We start from the raw sequence: 21,064 nt of genomic DNA, 5'->3' as shown, positions 1-21,064 counted from the left end.
GAGTAATGGGGACAGAAAATAGAAAGGCCCTTCTAACAGGCAAATAATTCACAACAGTACCTAAAGCATGTTTTGCAACCTCGAAATTTACAAAGTTCCTAAAAAAGAAAAAAAAAGTCAAGATTTTGAATCCAGTTTTGCCAAGATTAATGTTTTGTTTTAGGTGTTTGGTAGCTCTGCTTTAAGGGAACTACTGAAGTGGATGAAGGCAGACACAGGTGCCACATTTTTGAACAACTGTGTAATCACTGCTTGGCTTGTGATAGCTCAGTCTGCAGGACTTTGGAAATCAGTGCAAATGTTGGACAAGTAATATAGCTTCAAAAGATGTATTCATTCAGCTTTAGTTCTGTTAAATGCTGGCCTTTTTAACAATGGCCAGTTCAACAGTGGGAGTTGCACAGCTGTAACAGAGAAGAAAATTTGCTGAACAATATCCTCAAGATAACTGTTTTCTAGATAATTAAACCAGATTATTCCAATTAAAAATACTAGATTAAAATTGCTCAGTGTCTAGACACAGTTTGTTTAAAAACTTCTAGCTGTATAAAAGGAAACTAGAGATCATTTAATTTTCCTGGTGTTGATGGAGTTGCTGTAGTGTGTTGAGTGACCTTGGCTTCAATATTTAACAAAATCTGTAAATAGTTCAGTCTTATTACGAGCTGGAATGACATGTACAAGATTTATTGGTCAGCAATTCACAATCTGAGATATTTTTGTTTAATCTCTGGTCTTCTTAGCTGTGAGGAGGAGCAGGCAGAGGGAAGAGAGTTTACTTCACCTCACTCCTGACCTCCAGTTAGCTTATGGAACAGATCTTCATCCAGGGTTTCATTCTGGTCTTTGGAGCGGGTTGACAGGAAGATGTAGCCCCCGATATACTCATGGATGATTTTGCAGTCTGCACTCAGACATGTGAAAGCGATAGATACATTCTGATCAAACTCAATTGCAACCTAAAGAAAACACACAGGACAAAATCAGGAACAGAGATAACCTGCATCTGTGGAAAAAGAGCAGATGGGAGAGCACAACTGGACCACAAATACTGTGATAAAGCAGTACCTGTCTTTGCTAACAAAGAGCTGTAAAGATTTCTGGGTCTGCAGGATGTCCAGGGTGTTTGTCTGTTTGTTTCTTAATTTTCTGCTATGGCAGGGCCCTCTTGTGGCCATAATCTTGTTGCTGGTTCAGGCAGGCAACAAAACCATGCTTTTAGCTTGATTTTTTTTTTTTCTAATGGCTTATTAACTGAGAAGCCACTGAGAAGAGCAGGAATGGTACTCCTCGCTTTTTACACTTAAATCTGCTTTTGGGGTCCAGGTTTTGATTTCAGACTACTGTCAGTTCTAAAATCCAGCAAACTGATCTGAGTGACTAATGGTGACTCCCTTTTTGAGACACTTAAAGCAAACCCAGCAGCTTTACCCAGAATTAGAGATTCTGACCCAGGGGATACTCTAGGGGTTGTATCTGATCTCTCCTGGCTTCTGCAGATGGATGTGGAAAACTGTACAAGCAGGAACCATTTCCAAGCTGCTTGAATTTATATCAGTCACACTAAGTTCCACCTCAGAAACCTACAATTTACAGAACTGTCTTCCAAACCCAAATTCCCCAGTGGACTGCTGGGCAACGTGGCCTGACTGAGCAGCCTTCATCAGGGTCAGGAGCACCCTGAAAGAAATCAGACAACAGAGCTTCTTTCTCATGCCCACATGCATGCACAGAGGGGCTTGTGCCTTGGCCTCCCAACTTCACTTTGGGATTTAAAAGACAACCTGGGTTCCTGTATTCAGTCTGTTTTAAGAGACTGAATCACCACAGTTTGGAGGATGATGCATGAGCTGGACTATACAGTTAAAATCAGATTTTTACTGTGACAGAACAGTAAACATAATTGGTTGGGATTTACCTTTGTGTCTCTGTATTTCACCCCATCAAAATCAAGGGCAACGTATAAAGAATAAACTTGGTAGGAACCTTTTAAACTGGAGATCTTTTAGTTTCTGAATTTTGACTACAGACTCCATTAAGAAAATTTTTAGACAGCTTAGTTAATAACATGTCAAAACATGTTTGAAGTCTTTTCCCTCTGGGGTTTAAAAAGATTTTCTGAAAGCATCTTCCAGTGTCTAAACCATAATGACTGAATGCAGAACGCCTTTCCAGTTTTACCTGGCGGATTTCCCAGTTCACATTCCACTGCTTCATGGTGGAGAACCTCCATGTTGTGATAGGATCTCCTGTGGCTATATCTATCCGTATCAGCCTGTTATAGGACACCCCAAGTATATCCTCCTTCTTGCTTCCTTTAAACCTGAAAAACAAAACCTCCAAACTTTTGAGCAGGTCTGGTTTGCAATGATTTCCCCTTAGAGAAACATTTCACCTACCCTCCTCTGGAAGAGTAAAGAATATGGGAAAAGTCACAACCGCCTGGGATTGAGGAAAGCTTGGACCCTTCTCTAGAATAATATTTAGTATAAAGCAAAAATGTAGGCTGTTCAACCATGATATAAGATGTAAAACAATATGCCAGGTAGATCTGCCTGAAATCTTCTCAATTCATTGTTTTTCTGTTAAAATACACTGTTCTGGCAAAATGCATTAATTTTATTATATTTTTACTGGAAAAGTGGCAACAATAGTTTTCCTTCCTTCCTTTCATAAATGTTGAAACATGTTCTTCTACTTATATTCACCTAAATTATGTAAGTATATAATATATTTAATATTTTATATATCAATATTAACTTACTGAAACAACTCTGTTAGCAATCTATACATGTTTCAGAGTGTAAATCACGTTACAAAAATATTAAGCCATTTTAGCATTTCAACTTTCTTCTGATTGGAGTTGAAAGATAAATCTAAGTATCAGAACTTTTTGAGGATAGAGATGGAAATAGTTAGGAAAAGATTTCTCTGGTAAAGAAACCACCTTCCTCTACCTTCATGTTGAAAGCTGGAAGAAACTCATCTATCTGCTGATAATATTTTCAATATTTTTGATCCTGTTTTGGAACCTTCTTTCCTTGGATGAAGCTGGCCCTTAGGGAGACTGTGACCTGGACCACAATTTGTGCCTTTCTTAATAGCCCCACTGAGATACTGCTCATGGGTTTGCAGAAATTCACCACAAGGTGTTTTGCTCATGCCACAAAATGCAGTTTAGGTGTTGGGTTGGTTGGTTTGTTTAACAGAATTAGTGCTGACACATAGGAAGTGCCAGGGGACCATTCCTTAGCACTGAACAAGTGTTCTGTTCAATTGCTAGAAGAATCCCAAGCAGAATTCTGGCTGCATCCAAGCAGTCCTCACTCAAAGGACTCTCAGGTACATTCAAGGACCAGCATGATCTGGTGGTTCACGTGAGGCTACTGCATTTTTGGAAGTCATAAAGTTTAATAGTACAGATTTGGGCTGTTCTCTGCCAGCTGGCCTCTGTGCCAGTTCCCAGCTGTTTCAATTTATACCACAGATGATTCCTAAGCAGCCCTAGAAGAGGTGTTAAGCATAAATTTAAGAAGGTGTCTCCAAGTATGGTTGTGTCAGTACTTTTCAGTTTTTTGGTATTTTTTTGTCAAGGAGAAAGAGTGCAGGTCAGAACTCTGTCATATTCAAGGAAAGTGTCCAGGAAAACTGGTCTGAACAGAATCTTTCTTGTGCTGATTGCTCTTCCAGATTCTCCTGAAAAAGGGATCGTGTTTGCTGTTTTCTTAATGAAAAATCAAAGAAATTATGCTCAGCAAAACGCATTTTATCATAAAATCTGATCCAAAATCCAAAAAATCTGCTAAATCTGGTGAGGAGTTGGAATGAACAAATAAATTGCAAACCTGAGAACATCAACAAGACAGGCAATGTTTACATTTTAGCGAGTTTGTGTCAGTAAGGGATTAATCCTACTGATGTGTGTCTTGGGGCAAAACCCAATGGGTCTGCATGAAGGCAGGTATAATGGAGAGTCTCACTCCAGGAATGGAGCTACCAAGTGCTACTGCATTGGGAAAAAAAAACAGCATTATGGAAATTACTACAATTAAAAAAGGTCTGTAGGGGGGAAAAAATGTAGACTGTTTCTAGAACAGGGAATCAAACAACTTCCTGCAAATCACTGGACTTGAACACGTTATGGCAGCTTGACATTGCTTAAGAGTGTGATTACCTTACAATGTAGTAGGATAAGCCAAACTCGGGGAGGGACTGCCATGCTTGAATAAAATGCAGCTTGGCCTCCACAAGGGTCATCTGGGATATATTTTGGTGGGCTTCCAGGATACGAGCAGCCAGCTGGGAAATGCAGGGAGAAAGGTTTCAGTTGACCAGAGAACAAAAATACCCTTTCACTAAATCAAACATCATTAGCTCTGATGCCATGTTCAGATACTTAGTTGTCACTGTTCATGCAGATGCACTGCAGAGAGCACTTGGGGACAGATCCTGAGTTACAAGGGCAGAACAGTACAGCAGGGGCTTAGGTCTGGGTTTGTGCTGCACCAGGTTTAGCTCCAGCATCTTGATCTGGAGACTTTTCTGAGGATGGGTAGGCTGAATGCTTTTGCAGCAAAAGCAGTGGACAAGGAATTAGATGAAGAGGAAGGAAGCATCCAGGCCAAGAGGACAGGAAGATACTGTTAAGATGTTGACAGTAACTTCCTATCCTTAAAACCCTTCCTTACTCTGATGAGACTTTCAGAAACAGTGTTATCAGGAGAACATGAGTGACTTAGGAGGTAGTATGGACATAAGAGTACTTGGACGAAGTGCTGAGAGACCTGTCCCCGTGTTTGGTTTAAAGAAAAAGCCTCTCTCAAAGGGACAAATGAGTATTGGAAGAAGATTCTACTGTATGGTTTCCAAAAGATGCTTTGATCCAGCCTTAACCCTAAGCAATTATGGGAACCATCCATACCCAATGACTAAACCGTGCTCAAGATACCTGCTTGGACTTGCATTTTTTGATGTAACGTAATGAGAGGAAGCATTCTGGTTTCAGATCTATGCTTTCTGGATCAGAGACAGCCTGAGGAGACATAGTCCAGTTCTTCATCTGTAGAAATGAAAGGATCTTGTGGACCTCAGGATGGTAGGAGCTATCGGCCATTGTTTTGCCTTTTGAGGCTAAGACACAAGCAGCCATCCACCGAGCATATTGATTCTCCTGCAACAAAGACAATTATTTGATATTGTTGGAGAAATCATTTATGAAGATGGCTACTGCTCACACATCTTTCACTGCGTGGATGAAAACCGCTCTGGAGTTCTTCTGCTTAATTTGCATGGATATATAGTTACCATAACACTGTTCTTCCTTGACTGGGATAGTTCCTCCTTCAGGACTTCAGGTTTTAAATTTTAAAAAAAATGCAGTACTTTGGAATAGATTATCTTGGAAATTTTATTGCATGACTATTTTCCACCTAATGAACATTTTTACACAGATTAATATACTTCAACACAACTGACCTTGAAAACTCATGTAAGATCCTTATCACGCTGCCACCTTCTGACTGGGGAGAGTTCTAATTAAGAGAACAAATCCCAAACCTCAGTGCTTTGAAAACATGGAACAAAATACTGTAACTTCTTTTTACTTTTTTAATGGCTTGTTCCTTTTTTTCTTTACAGCAGTTTTACTTGCAAACTAATGACAAACACAGAAATATTGTCCTTCTGTCCCCTTAGCTGTTAAGCATTTCTTCAGCTGCCACATACTTCTTATGTTTTACTAAATATGCAGATAATAAACTCTTTGCAGCATCTTTTATTTTTTCTAGACGATTATTATTTTTCTGTACAAATTATAGAACAGGGCAATGAGTCTTCTGGACAATCTGCCAATCAATCTGGAATACAAACTTTCCCTTGTATTATTACTTACATTATCGCATCTTAAATATACTTCATTCATGCCATCAGCAACAGGGATTAGTAACTTGATTCCCAACTTCCTTGCTGCAACATTTACATCTGGTACAACTTCACATCCTAGATCACAGAGAATCAGAAAATAAAGAATTTATTTAATTACTCTGTCACTAAGTACTGATTAATACTAAAAAACGGTACTTAATTGTTGTTTTTCTTTGAGATCAAAAGCCAAGACTTTCAAAGCTTAGGCCCAATTAAAGGTTTCTGTTCTAGTTCATTTCCTGGTTTGGCTGGAGTGGAGGTTGCCTGCAGTTCCCTTTTGTGACAAGGGACACCAAGGCTGTGGGCTACTTGTTGAGATTCCAGCCACCCTGGCTAGTTTTACTGTGCATTTATCTGACCTACTGAGGATATGAAGATTGGTATGCAGAGCCATTTGTTCACAGGGGTCAATGTTCTTTCAAAGGTTTCTTCTAGGATGCATCCTGGGCATCACTGGTTCCCTGATGTTGACCAAATGATGTCACTGAAGGAGTAGATATAGATGGAGACTATATATGGTGCTGGTGTTTGCTGTGTGTAGACCCAGGGTTTCTCTTCCAGAAGTACCTACAGTTGGTTGTAGTTATGGAAATCCCCATGCATGAAAAACTAGGCCTTGGAGCTGTCTCTGCCCTGCAGTATCTAAGTGCAACCTGTGGTATTCTTGTCCACTGCATCATGCATAATCCTCTACTACCAGTGTGCCTTTGCCAGGGACAGAGGGGAGTACTGCCAATTAATGTAATAATTAACATGGCATTTTACAAGCCAGGACCGGATAATCTTGGTTTGGGTTAATCTATTGAATCATTTTAGTTTAGATCTCTTCTGCAGATGTGGTCTGCCTGCTTAGTAACTGAAAAGGTTCTGAGACTAAATGCTACTGTGCTTGCCTTCCTGAGTCTTGCAGGGATTTGTGGATATATTCATTTCATGAATGCAACAAAAAAAAAGAAAAGAAAATTCCTACCTTTTAAGTTTAGTTTCTCAATAGGTTCTCCCTGTGCAGATTCCTTGTTTTTGAAATAGGACACTGAAGTGTCTTTGAAGACAAACCAATATGGTTTGACAGTTCTGACTGCCAGCCTCTTGTGCCTGAAAGAAAAAAAAAAGAAATCACATTTATTTATATCGAAATGTACAAATTAAGTCACTCAAAAATGTTACTGTGGATCTCAAATTGCTTTCAGGTCACACAGATGGCTTCAGCTGGGTTACTCATACCTGTGCCAATAAAACCCATTAATTTGTTCATGTGCATTTGAATTAGCTTCAGTTTTTCATAGCTCCATATCTAGAAGATTTGCACCCATAAACCTGACTTGTTTCATTAAATTGTAAGGGAGTAGAGACCATCTATTTGGCTTTATCTGAAGAGTATCTAACACAACAAAGTTCTGTTCCTTCATTAAGTTCTGTAGCACTCCAAGAAAAGTTAAATCATTTCAAGTTTAAGTCATTGTCCTCCACTAAGGGAGTGTTATTCCAGCTCCTCACACATGTAGACAGATGAAGATATTCCTCAGCTTAATTATACTTTACTAATGCAAACTGACTTATTTAATTGAATTAACTGGCAGGTACTAATGGTGAAACATGATCTTTGTGCAAGCTCAACCTCTCTTTAGTAAGAGGAAAATGGTAATGAATTCTGCTAAGAATACACTGAGGGATGAAGGCTGTAGGGGGGAAATGCCAGATTCAATACATTTCAGGAGACAAAAACAGAGGTATTAGTACTATTTTTTGTAGAGAAATACTTAACTTAGCTACAAGGGTCATCGGTGAAGTTAAATAAAAAATAATCATAAGAAATCCACTAACTAGTAATTTCCTTTCAATCAAAGGTAATGCAATAAAGATTATACAGCTAGCTGTGTAAAATGGTGATTTATTATACCTACTCGCTCTTTCTCAAGAGCTTTTCCAGAAATCCTAATTTAGACTCCTTTCTAGAAAACACAAATGTTAATGTTTAAATTACCAAAATAACTTGGATTGTCAAAAAGTGCCAAATATTTTGGGGTTTAGTTTTCTGGTACACAGACAAAAAAAAAAAAATTAAAAACGAAGGGACTATCAGTTCTTTTAGATTTAACAGGAAAATTATTTTTCTACTCTCAAAAGTAGCTGAAAACGTTTTTGAGTGTATGTTTCTGTTGCTTTGGTTTGGTTTGAATATTTTAATTCTCCGTGGTTTTCTCATGCATGTGGAAGTGGTATTTACGTGTGTGATAATGTGGTGCATGCTGTGAATAAATGAGAAGTTCACTATATGTATAGAGTCAGCAGCATGCTATGCAGAGCTTTGCATTTAGGTTTACTATTAACTAATTACAGCAACGAAGTGGTGGTGTTTCGTTAAAGAAATGTTTTACACTTTACCTAGTTTCTACAATGTCTTGGGTTTAGTAAGTAATTTCTCATGTATATAGGAGGTTTTGCATGATTAAAAATATCTGCTGAATGCTTTTAAAAGCAAACGGAGGAAATATCATCAATCTGTTGTTAGAAGCAAGTAGCTGACAGAATTTAAAAGGCTTAAATTCCTTTTCATCTTAGGCCACCTTAGTAATTTGAATGATAAATAAAATTCCTATTGGAAATTAACAATTAATTTTTAGCAGTTAACAACAGTTAAAAGTTTCCAGGTGCAGCTTTCAGTTCACTGACTACAAATATGATTTGTCAACAGAATGAATCCAGTAAATATGTGTACAATAGAAATCTTTTGTCTTTCTAAAATGTGAAGACTGCTTTGTGCTAAAAGGCATTACAGACTTGAGGTCACTGAAGTAATTTAAATAACCCATAAATCAAGATATTGCAGTGGGATCACAGAAACTCATTTTGATATTTGAAAATACAGACTCCATGTTTGGCTAGAAAGGGGTGATGTGTTTGTTTCTCTTGTTTATACAATAAATAAATCAACCAATCCTCAGGGTTCCTTTCAGATATTCTTCTCAGGGAGAGATGGAAGCTTTTTCTAGTTTTCCATTGGTAAAACAGTAATATGTGGTTGAAAACAAAATTGTAGACTCTTTTGTTTAGAGATTATTATTGATGAGCACTAGGAAATATAAAGAGGCTGGTCCTTTACTAAGTGTTAAATATACCTACCCCAGCACCCAAAAAAAGATTTTCTGAGAAGCTTGTTCAGATGCAGTAAGAGAAAGATTTGAAGAGGATATTAGTCTAGTTAGACCTGTCTGTGCTGCATTTGTTAATTTATAACCATAGGATCTACCATTAGATTAGAATGAAAAACCCAAGAGATCTCTTGTATGGATAAGCTTTTTGATTAGTATGTTTTATAATTAGTTTTAATGACTCACCTAACTAGCTTGAGATTATCAGCAAGTTTCGGGATATCTGTGATGTCCTCCTAGCAGGAATAATTAGGAATAATTTTAGTACAATGCACTTTTTAATCGTCTGTTAACGTTATTAAAAACTCAGGAACCGGGTGGGCTGATCAGTCAATGCATTTGACACAGTGAAAGCAACTCTGGGATCTGAAAGGACATACCAAAATTTTACTTGGGTTTCCACCTTCCAGTGTCACTTCCAGATTAGAAAGTGCAGCTTCTACTTCATCTACTTCTGACTCACAGGAGAATTCTTGTGCCTCTGATGATAAGGATAACTTGCTTACATGATACTGAAATAAACCATCAATATCAAATAGTCAGCAGACCAATTGGCAACACAAAATCACAGCAGATGGAAATAGGCCACTTCTGGCTGTTGACAACTGCATGAAGTTCTGCAGCGTGGAACCATGATTTTTTTCACAAGGAAATGGTATGTCCACTATGATCTCCTGGACCATTACTGATAAGAATTTCCTATTTTAATTGCCAGTATTTGTATTCCTTCACTGTCCCTGCTCTGTAAGCCCAACTCAGTGCTAACATTGGCATCCCTAGTACTGTCAGCTGTAAGTGCCATCCATACCAGGTGGAAACTTGGCAGCAAGGTTCTGTGGTGTTCTGCAGTGGCAGGCTCTGAATTTTTTGGCAGCTCCATTTGCATTTAAAAGGGAGCAGTTTATTATTAATAAACATTTGTGCCTTATTACCTACAGCCAAAGACTAAGCCACTCTAGGTCATGTGAAATTGCTGCATACTCCCTATCTTCACATGGTATTACAGCTTTTTTTTCTGTTTGTCAACTTATGTATTTATGTACAGAAATTTTAAGGAATAATATGTGAAAGGATGGTAGATGGTATGGGAAGCAACACTTACAGTAATCCCCTTCAGAATAGACCGGTATGAAAGTTACATCCTGAGTACACTTTGCTTTAAATATTAGTAAATGCTGTCATACTTGTGTCAGGTTGAACAATGGTGGGCTGCTACTGAATTTAGATTAATTGATGGATGCTGCATATTGTTTCTCACTCAAATATCAGACCCTCAAGCCAAGCAGAGCTGTTGGCTTGGGCTTTATCCTAGTCTTGTCCTAGCTTGTGCCTGCCTCTTGAGAAAACAGGTTTTGCAACTTGAATCAAGTACGTGCCTGTAACGCAGCAAAGATCAGCATTTCTTCCTCTGTGCAGTCGATTTCTTCTAACAGGATGGCCCAACGGGCTTGTTCATATATTTGGTTTATTCGCACTGCATCATACTGTAGCAAAAAAGAACAACATTGGTCATTAATGACCATCAAGCTATAGACTCAGTCAGCTGCAGCAGACTTAACATTGGGCTGAAGCCATAAAGGTTGTTTCTTTCCTCCCCCCCACCTCTGCCCCACTGTACGTTCCCATCTGTTCTTGTGCTAGCTTGCGTGATTGTGTGTAGGGTCACAGTGGCTTGCTGATCCAACAGAAAGTTAATCAGGAATCCTTGGCTGAAGCAGAAGGGGAGATTAAGATATCCCCATTTGTGGTAGTAGGCCTTGAACTGGTTTAACAGAATATGAAAGGGAAAATAAGGTGACATGGCAGATACGAAGGTGACATGCAACAGTTTGCTGCTGTCAGAAGACAGAAATTCTTGTTCCTCACTTCCCCTCTTTTGTGCTTGGCTTTTTTTGTTCTGGCTCTGTGTTTGCACTGGCTTGACATTTCTGATCTTACTGTGAACTGCTTTAATTTCCTATCCATGTTTTGGATAGTGATTGTTTCTTATTATCTACTTGGTTAATAAGCTGAAGTACTGTTTCTGGTGCTCTTCAGAACTCATCTTTATGCTTAAGATTTCAGGTGAGGAATGGTGATTCGTTGTCCAGAGGGCAAAAGTGCAGCCTTAGCTAAAGGGAAGATGTTGAATTCTATCTCTGAAGGGTCTGTAACAAATCCTAGCTAGAATTTAGTATCCTTCTGCTATAGCTTCTTGACATGAAAGCAGGCAAACAACAAATAGCAATAAAAACAAAGCTCTTACTTTTGGATTCAAATCAAAGAAAGTGTAGTATTTAAAGCGTAAAAGAAGTAGATCATCCTCCAGAATGTCTTGTTCCATAAGTGATCGAGATGAATCTAGCCAGCTGCGGAAGAAAAGAACCCACAAATTCATCTATACAGGAAAAACTATCACACCTGCAGAGCTCCAGTGTGAAACAAAAGCTCAAATTCCTGCAAGTCTTAGGAAACTTCACATAATTTGAAGGTAGAATGTTCATATAGGTTTCAAACTTGCATTGTATAAGCACAATACCTATGATATTCTTATTTTTTTTCTTCTCCATCACTATTCAAAACAGGAGTAGAAGCCAGAAACTGAGCAGTAACTAGTTGTTGGGGTGACCTACAGCAGCAAGATTCTTTCTTCTTGATCTCCAAAAAGAACAATGTCATTTAAGCCAGGGCAAAAGTGTGCCTGTAGTATTCAGAACTGTCACTTTTCATTTCAGTATTTGCTGGTTTCTAATTCTAGCTACTTCTCTTCTTCAGTGAAATCTAATTAAAATACCCAAGTCACTGTTAAGCGTGCCACAGATCTAAAAAAGACAATCTGTATTTTAATGCTAGAGAGAATCCTCTCAACACTTGCACCACTAAACCCTCCAGTGTTCTGTATTCTTCTGTGGTGTACAATATGCAATGTTTGCTTGTGTGTGATCCAGTAAGTCACCTATTTGTAATGCATTACAGCTTTATTGAATTTACGTGTGGATTTCCACTTGGCATTTAATGCCTTCAGAGTTTGCTATCCAAACTGTCCTTTAGCCATGGCCACAGTGCTAAACTGGATTTGCTTTCATCTAACTACAGAATTTAGTCTTGAATCCGCACATTACATCACTTCAAAATTGCCTAACCAAGAATGTTAAATAAGATTATTTCTGAAACAAAACCTTGATCAAAACATGTTCTTAAGTATCAAAATTGCCATGTATCAAGGGTTTACTTTCAAGCTGATTTAATGCTACTCTTGTTAAGCCAGCTAACAAAGATCTCAGAGAGGCACCTTACCCTGCACTGAGTCTGGCTTTGTCAGCCAAGCTCCGAGGCTGGTACATCTCCGCTAGTATTTCTGGAGAACAGTTGGAATGACTGAAGGCAAGGATGCTGCAGATCTGCTCCGTCAAGGGACTGTCACTGAACCAAGTAATCGTAGAAGAAGCTGGTGTCCCACTGACAGGATCATAAATGGGTGTCATGGTTTTGCTGTATAAACCTGGACTTCCTGCAAGTTAGAAAGAATAATGTATGATTTCAGGGAAAACTGACTTTAGACTTAGGTAGTCTGCCACTTTCTGTTGTAAAAGACTCTTTTCTTTCAAGATAAGTCTCCTATCTGTACTGCTTAGAGCCAGCCTTGTCCTTTCACGGCTGAAGTGACCTCAGGGAAAAAAGTGCTTGCTCTTGTTCTGCGAGGTTATCCCAATTGTGTTGGGAGATAGGAAAAACATACTTTCAAGCCTTTATTTCTTGTTTTCCTTGCAGGTTACCAAACTTTGAATATTTAAAATGCTTTGAATATTTTAAGAGTGGTCTCACGTTTTCAAAGAGCAGTAGCACATCCTTTGTGCAGGGACACAGCTGTTCACCTTTTTTTCTGGTGTGGCCTTTCTTGTACCAATGGCAAGGAAAACATTTGAAAAAAACAGCAGAAGAATATTGGTATCATGAAGATTTCAGTAACTACTTGAAGACACTAATTTCAGGCCAACTGTGTCTCTCTGACACAGTTAAACTGCGTTAAACTAGTCTCCCTGGTTTTAATTGTGTAACAAAGAATTTCTTCCTCTTTTTCACTTCCAGTCAGAGGAATAAAATCCTGTTGATTTTTCATTACCTGATAACCCAGAACTCACTGGAGAGTCACACAGGTCTACAATATCTTCTGTAACAGGTTCTTTGCTGCTCTTGCCTTTTTTCTTTTTCTTTTTGTGTCTCTCTTCTGATGGCTTCAACAAAGACAGTTCTTCTGGTCGTCTAATGTCTAATGGAAATTTGGGAAGTGAAACAAGACGAAACATTTGAAACTTGTCAGATTACATTAAAAAAGCTCCCATGGTTGGTAATAGCATTTAGGGAAGCTCCACGTTGCAATCTGAATTTTATTTTTAGCAAGTTGAAAGCAGTAGCTGTGGAAAATCCAGTAATTCAACAACAAGGGCAAAGACTTTGGGCTATGAGAGTGAGTTTTTATGGGATTTAAGCCTGCTTAAATGCTTAACTTTTAGAACATCAGGGAAAAACCTTTTTCTCCCTAATGGCTCTGCAATCACCTTTGTGCATACCTCGGTGAAGTGTCTGACATTCAGAAGCAATAACAAAAGTGGAGCCACTGTATTTGAAGTTTGTGCCTTTTGTTATTCACTATATTTCATGGACAATATTCTGTCTTGGCTAAACACTATTCCCTAATGCACTAGTGATTCAGACATGTATTGTCAGTTGCAAACCTGACAGTTTCTTTCTGAAAAACATTTATCCTGGGGTAAGTAAAGGCTTTTATTGTGACAGTATTCATTCATGAGAAATGTTGCTGTACTGACCCAATCTGAAGGAAAAATGTGGCTAGAAACATTTATTTGGCCAAATACCAGTTGAACAATTACGTCATGACTTTATTCAGAGATCTTAAGTATAATAAAGACAAACTATACCTTTCACAATCCACCGCTAGAAGATTAAATTGCTGCACTGTGGTATGAAGTGGTAAATTCCTTTTTAAGATGAACATGTTATAAGGCTAAACTTTGAAGATCTAAATTAAATAAGGATTTTAATCCTGATTTTATTCTGAAACTAAGAGATCCTGAAGACTGTTTGCAGACTTGACTTTTTGCTGTTGATCACAGGCACACAGGTCTGGCATGCTCCAAAACCTCACCTCTACTTGGAGGTGCTCCATTACTGGAAAGAGTAGAGACTTGGGGACCACATTCACGGGCTTATGCAGAGTAGTTAGCTATGCCCTGACCTGAGTTTTGAACATTTAAAACTTACTCCTTCTGAAGTGAATATATTTAACCTATGGGCCAAGTTGAATTTCATGAATGCTTTTGAAAATAGGTGATAAATCAGTTGATGCCAGTAGAATTGCATATGGTGAAGGCTGGTGTAGGAGATTGTTAACCTCAAGGTCTTAAGTCAATGACACAGAATAAGGAGGACTCAGTCCTGCTGAAGGAGGGTGAGGATCCCTACAAAACCATCAAGATGGACTAATTAGTACTGCTGCAGCTCACAGGCCACATTTCTGATGCTGTGTGCATCAATAATCACAAAGACTGAGAACCACTGACATGCACTGGATACCAAAACCCAGAAAATCTCTCTTCTGTGCTTGGGTGAACTCAATCTATTGTTTCCCCTTGAGCTAAACAGTTTATGAGTAAAGACTTAACATAAAAATTCACCTCATAAAATACTCCAACTTAGTTGGATTTAGCTTTACTTACTGAGAATTTTGCAGATGTCACTGACAGCTTTGAATACCATAGAAGAGAAGCTGACTTTTAGTCTCACAGTCTTCATGTTTGGCAAGCGAAGCCGCAGCATTTTGTGCTGAGTAGTAAAGAACAGCTTAGCATCTGCCTGCACCCCGCATTTATCGAGCGTCCAGTGGGTTTTCAGAAGCCAACAATTTTTTTGCTGCCACCAAAGAGCATAGTCTGACCAATCTTGTGATATTTCTAGGAAAATGCAAAATGGGTATTAAACTATGCAGAAAATATACAAAAAGCTTGATTTGGAATCAGTGCCCTGCAAGCAGAGAATTTATTTACATTAAAGCAGCAAATACAGTTCCTGAGACCGAATCCATGTGCAGCTGCTGGGAACTTTGTTTTCCCTGAAGAGTTAACCTAGGTGCTGAGTGTGGCACAGTTACATCTTTTAGTGGTCTGTGCATGACTGACCAGGGTTGCCTACAGAAACTTCTGAAAGACAAGTCTGCCAAGAGGTGACTGTCTCATTTCACTAATATGGAATCAACGGTGTTTTGCTTAAGTAAAAATTGTTTATTTTGTACTTCAAAAACATCCAGCATAAATAAGGGTTGCTGAATCAAGAACAGATAGAATACTTAGTTCATTACTCATATGAAGAGTTTTAGGGAGGAGAACAGTGGCTTTTTTCTGATTATTCTTGAGCAGTAAGCTATTCTGACCTGCAAGGTGTCAAAACCTTGACTAAGTCGGCATGAAAAGCACATGTATAAGAAAAGAGATAAAGCATTGTTGCTGTCAATTCTGTGGAGAATTCTAAGGGTAGATGACCTCCCAAATGCCAACTGTAATTAGTTTAGTCTAGTGTATTTGTCTAACTGAAAGTAAAAAACAAACTAAAGTTTTGTTTGCATTGTGATGGTAGAGGGTGTTAGTCACAGACAGGGATGGGTTCTGCCACATAAAAACCCTGAGTCTGCAGCACCTGCGTGCTCTGTGTACCATTACTGAGAAGTAAGCAAGAGGCTGTGCCATTCCAAAATGTGGAGAAGCAGAGGGAAGGCTGCATGTATTAATAACACTGTGTAAATTAAACAAGTCTTTACTCACTGATTTGTTCTACTAACTTCAGCATTACTCCTCCAATATGAAGGTCCCCTGTGACCCGTAGTAAAAATTCCTTTTGTACCTCTTCATGCTGATGATCAACTGTCACCAAGAGCTCCCAGGAGTGAGACCCATATTCGTTTGAGGAAATCATTTTGGAAAAGTCTATGTAAACTCTACAAAAACAAACCAAACAAACAAACAAGGACATTTTTCTTCCACTCTCTGAAACAAATGCATTTCTCTGTAGTCTCAAAAGACTTCCATGCTGCCAAGACTTTGAAGTGGCCTTGTCTGGAACTTCAGATGTGTTATCTTCTTACCTCTGAACTAGACTCTGCCCTTGGATTACTCTTGCAAGATAAGCATGTGGGATTTTGGGGGTTAATTGTGATTTCCCACTGTGCCTATCCCCACACCTTGCCCAGAAAACGTCTCCAATTGGGTAGAGCTAGCCTAGTTTTAACGTGGGTTTCCTCAGTACACAGTTCTAATCTGCCAGTCTGTACACCATAAAGCCCGCAGTTGTGGGTGGGGATCTGTTTTGGCAACCTGTGTGGTGAACAGAGGAATTTCATGACTTGTACACTTGCACCTGTAATTTTCACTGCAAATGGAAGTTTACATTTACAGTTCTGTCACCTCGGCCTCACGGGACCAACACCAGAGAACAGTTTTACGTATCTGGATAAATGAGAAAGGAGACAAATAACTTCAGCGGCTCTCTGCCAGTAATATTCAGGCAAATAGCTGCCATTTCTGCTAACTGTCTGCTTGCACGGAGATGTAGGCATCTATTCTAGCTTAGCAGGGTGAATTGTCTGAGATCTTACTAGGCTCCTGCCAGGACAGGTAAACAGTAATCATGCAAAGCCAAACTAGAGAAGATGCTCAAAGCAGAAGCTTTGGTTATCATCAGGAGAGTTCTGCTAATTACTGGAGAGAGTTTGTAGTTACAAGGTGACTGATGCTGCAGGAAGGATTTGTGATATTTAACCAGTGAGAAAAGGTGCGAGATTTGCAATTAGTGTCCTGTTAAACTGAACTCCAAACCAAGCCTTTGCAGTTGAGGTTTAAGCAAGTGAAGTGGATGAGTTCCATTTATTGCAGACTTCAGCCATGCCTGAGAATCCAAGTCACAGACACTCTGTTAAAGTTACTGTACACAGATTGCTTCTGACACAAAAGCCCTTTAAGAATTGTTTACAAAGAAGGCTAGAGGGGATGTAACAATGTTAACAGGCTTTTGAAGATCTTTTTTAAAAAGAAGTATTTAGTAATTTAAAACCTTTACCCTAACAGGTCAAAACCAGAAAAATCAGGGCCAGTTATCATGAGTGAAGAGAGAAGGAATGGCTGTTTCTAGGACTGACTGCAGGACAAGATCAGACTAGCTGAGGTTACACTAACATAAAATTAAGCTAAAGGTTAAATATAGCATGCCTAGAGACAGAGTGAAAATTTAAGTTCACCTATTTACCAAATTTATAACAACAAAGCTTTATGTTACTGATTAGATAATAAAAGAGGTTTTTAGTGCCAAAAGATACTGCTCCAGGGCAAAGCCTAGTTCAACGTTCACTCTGAGGTTCTCTTCTGGAGGCAAGGAGGCTCTTGCACATAAACAGCCAGACTGTTCCAGCTTAATCTTCCTCAGACTTTCATGTTTTAATCACGTTTCTTAACATCTTCTGGTTTTAAGAATTTCAACAGGAAGACTCTTGATATCTGGTTAAATCATGTGTCACGTAGTACAACATAAATCAAAGTCATCTAACTCTGTTTCAGTGAAGTTCTTTTAAAATCTGTTCTCAGAATACTACTGTTGTAGACGTGGTTCCTTGAATCCTTTGGGCATAGGCTGTGCCTGCTGTCAACCCTGCTGATATAAAATTCCCTATCAAAGGCATCATAGAAATGTGGTAGTAATGACAAATTCTGATAATAAGGAAAAGTGATCCCAAAGGGAAAGGCAATGAAAGTGTATCTGTTAAAGTTGAGATTGATTGCCCCTAAATGAATGACAATATAAACGAATTGATCTGTCCAGCTCAAAACCATCCTATTAGGGGAAAATCATCTTACAAGGAGTTTCACTAGGACAGTACTGGGAGTCTGCCCTGAAATCTTAAAATCATGATGACTTACAGACAGCCCTAACTCAGAAAACTGAAACTTCAAAATCGCATGATTCCGAAAGGCTAATTTTATGCAAAGGAATAAATGCTATTGTTAATTTTGTTCTTGGATGTACCAGCCTACACCTTTTCACCAAACAGTTCCTAAACCAACAGGGGTTGATACTTATCCAAGAAGTTTGTTTGCCTTGCTTGGTAAATGAAGACATTGTACTGGACACTGGAAAACACTATGGCTCTTCCACCTCCAGGATACAGCTGGGGTTTTAAATTCGTGCTGCCATGTGCCACGTGCATTTACTAAGCTGAGGTATGCAAAATAAAAATCCTGACTTTAGAAAAGTCAAAATGCCACTAGTCATGCTCCTAAGCATCAGTAAGAGCTTTAAAAATAAATAAATCTACAGCTGGCCTAAGCATGAGAACCCTGTGATTTCATTTCAGGAGCATTGGTACAAAATCTAGCAGAGGAATTATACGTTTGCCTACATTTAGTCCACTGTAAGGCAGTACTGTTACAGAAAAGCAGCAGTCTCACCCTCCCTCATGCCAGTGAAAACATTTGGGAGCTCATCTGGATATTTTATATTTTTACAAATTTAAAAATTTGGTTTAGCTTTCCAGTCAAATTCTGCACAGAAATGCTTGTGCTGACATGGGGGAAATGAGCAGCCCAAGGGGCGGGTGAAACTCTGGCTTGGAAAACCATGGCCTCGGTGCAGCTAATCCTGGCACTCGGTGATGCCCTAGAGCTGCTCTCTTCCCCACTTCCCCTTCAAACCAGGAGGTTTCAGTTTGATGATAAGAAAACACCAGCACTAGTAAAACTGTTGGAGTAGGCAGCACAAACAAAGCCTAGTCTCAAAAAAGAGGCAAGCTAAGCAACTAGGACAACTAACTAGTGGGAATTAAACCCTAAATAAATGCCAACCGCCAGGGCAAGCTGTGCATGCTCCATGTCTTAAAACCTTCAGGTCGTGACTGGATCTGCTCTGGGAACTCGCCCCAGTTCCTGGGCTCCACGTGGGTTGCAGCTGTATGACCTGGCACAGGGAGCTCAAAAAGACCAAAAACATATCTCCAGGCTACTGCTGACTCTAGCCAGTATTTCTACAGAGCGTTATAGCCAACACAGCTATAAAAAAGCAGCAATTACTCTACAGATTGAGCTCCCCACAAATTCCAGCCCTTACAGCCCCGAACTTCAAACCTTGTGTGGAAACACTCGTTCTAGAGCAGGAAGACATCTACTTCTCCCCTCGTGAAGAGGGGAAAACCAGAGTATGATGTTTTCTTGACTACTTCTAAGCTATGTAGTGCCCTGGCATCCTTCGGAGGGTAACTGCTGGGAGGAGAGGGCTAAATACAGAGCCAGTCCCTGGTCCCCCCGCCGCAGAGCTCGGAGGGCAGAGCCGGCATTTGAGGAAGTGCCAGCTCCGCCGGAGTGACCCCGGGGAGGAGGTTCCCCGCGGGGCACCGGGGTCGGATCAAACTGCAGCGATTACGAACGCTCGAAAATAATTGAAAAAGAACTTAAGTATATGTTTATATCTCTGTATGCATGGTTGCCCGGCATTCCGCCTGCGCAGGTGTCCAGCCGCGGGCTGCGCTGCTGTGCCTGCGCCGGCCCGGGGCCACACGCGCTTCCGCCCCGCGCCTCCCCGCCGGCGCCGGCCCGCAGCCCTTCCCCGCGCCCGCCCGCCCGCTCACTTGCGGTCTCCGGTGGCGGCACCGTCCCTCGCCTCCCTGCCCGTCTCCTGCGCCCTTCGCCTCCACCTGGCGTCTGAGAGGCTGCGAGGGAGGAGCGGGGAGGGGAGGAACGGCGCCCAGCCCGGCCCTGCTGCCGGCACCCGCAAGGTGGGCGGCCCTTCCCTTCCCTCCGCCCTGCCCCGCTCCGCTCGGCGGGCACCGTCGTGCCGGCAGGTAGGGAGAAGCCAGCGGGCAGCTCTGCCCTCATCTATCCTCGGTCGTTGAGGAGCGGCCGTTGCTGATGATCCTCAGCCTGAGGAGTGCCAGGCCTTCTGCCCGCGTTGTTCTGCAGGGTTTCTCTGCAGCAGATGTGGCAAAGCTTGCTAACTCACCAGAATTGTTTGCTCACGATAGTGGCCACTGCAGATCCGGAGCTGTTCTGCGGATGAAGCAGCCGGTGAGAAACAGAGGCACGAAAAAGGCTCTTTCTGGTAGAGGTGGCAGGGCCACGACTGAAGAGTGTGGGGGGAAGTTGATAGCTTCCCTCAAGAACAGAGTGGCAAAGCCTTATCTGAAATACTTACATATCGCCCTTTCAGGAAGTGAGAACTGTTGCAAAGATACCAGAGATATGTTTTAAAAGCTAAATATTAACTTTACAGTGCATTTCAAACATCTATGAGTCTGCTTTAAGACTGATTAGTGTTTGAAAACATAACTAGGTAAATATAAGTCACTCTTTAGTGACCGTGCCTAAAAGGTTTCCTCCTGTCCCCAAAGCCTTCCTGTGTGGTGTTGGGTGTGAAACCCATAGCAGTGACAGTGGAGCTACTGAGGCGTGCTGTAGGAAGGGAAGCTTGTTGGGGGACTTCACCTCAGTTAAATATAACTGCAACACTGCAACTCCAAGGCCATTGAGCCACATTGGATGTACAAGGCATTGTTGCTTTCTGGCTGCAGTTGTTGAGAGTTTTGAGACTGGTGAGAGAAACCTAGTTCTGAGGGAGCAATGCCCAATAACAGAAAGGTGTATTTGTGGTGTAGGGATGTGTTACGGTGCACAAAATAAAAGTGGGTTGAATTGACTGGAATGAAGCAAGGCTGCCTTCAAGAAATGGCATTCCCCATAGAAAGCCTTTCTTGCCTTAAACTTGTTACTTATTTGATAGTATAGCAAAACACAGTGGGGAAAAAAACCCAAACCACAAACCAAAACCAACAACAGGGAAGAGAAAAAGGAAAATTGAGGAAAAAATTATTTCAGATTAAATTCATAACCTGGAAAACGAGCCTCTAGAGTCTGTAAGTGTATAATGTATCTGTGACATACCATGGATAACACAAGGTGTGG

The 21,064-nt window shown here is 40.3% G+C and overlaps 1 protein-coding gene and 1 long non-coding RNA gene across 4 annotated transcripts in view; one reads left to right on the top strand and one right to left on the bottom strand.

Annotated features, from left to right (window-relative positions):
• Positions 1–21,064, top strand: part of LOC133624809 (uncharacterized) — a 189,177-nt gene that overhangs the window by 2,869 nt on the left and 165,244 nt on the right. The window lies entirely within an intron of this gene.
• On the bottom strand, positions 656–20,199 carry FERMT1 (FERM domain containing kindlin 1). 3 transcript variants are annotated; one of them, XM_061990490.1, is made up of 15 exons: positions 20,106–20,199; positions 15,890–16,062; positions 14,792–15,025; positions 13,177–13,323; positions 12,351–12,564; positions 11,320–11,422; positions 10,451–10,558; positions 9,455–9,586; positions 9,261–9,310; positions 6,893–7,017; positions 5,891–5,997; positions 4,949–5,170; positions 4,175–4,299; positions 2,182–2,323; positions 656–959 (listed from the first exon to the last, which is right to left on the bottom strand). In XM_061990490.1, the coding sequence occupies exons 2-15, from the start codon at positions 16,038–16,040 to the stop codon at positions 786–788; spliced, it is 2,034 nt and encodes a 677-aa protein (XP_061846474.1). In that variant the 5' UTR covers positions 16,041–16,062; positions 20,106–20,199; the 3' UTR covers positions 656–785. The 3 variants fall into 3 exon arrangements, with proteins under 3 accessions (XP_061846474.1, XP_061846475.1, XP_061846477.1); XM_061990491.1 differs by lacking the exon at positions 20,106–20,199 and adding an exon at positions 19,735–19,800; XM_061990493.1 differs by lacking the exon at positions 20,106–20,199 and having other exon boundaries at positions 15,969–16,052.

The sequence above is a fragment of the Colius striatus genome, chromosome 2 (assembly GCF_028858725.1).
Source record: "Colius striatus isolate bColStr4 chromosome 2, bColStr4.1.hap1, whole genome shotgun sequence".
Classification (NCBI taxonomy): Eukaryota; Metazoa; Chordata; class Aves; order Coliiformes; family Coliidae; genus Colius; species Colius striatus.
Note: the sequence above shows the minus strand (reverse complement) of the source record. Positions and strands in the feature narration are given on the sequence as shown.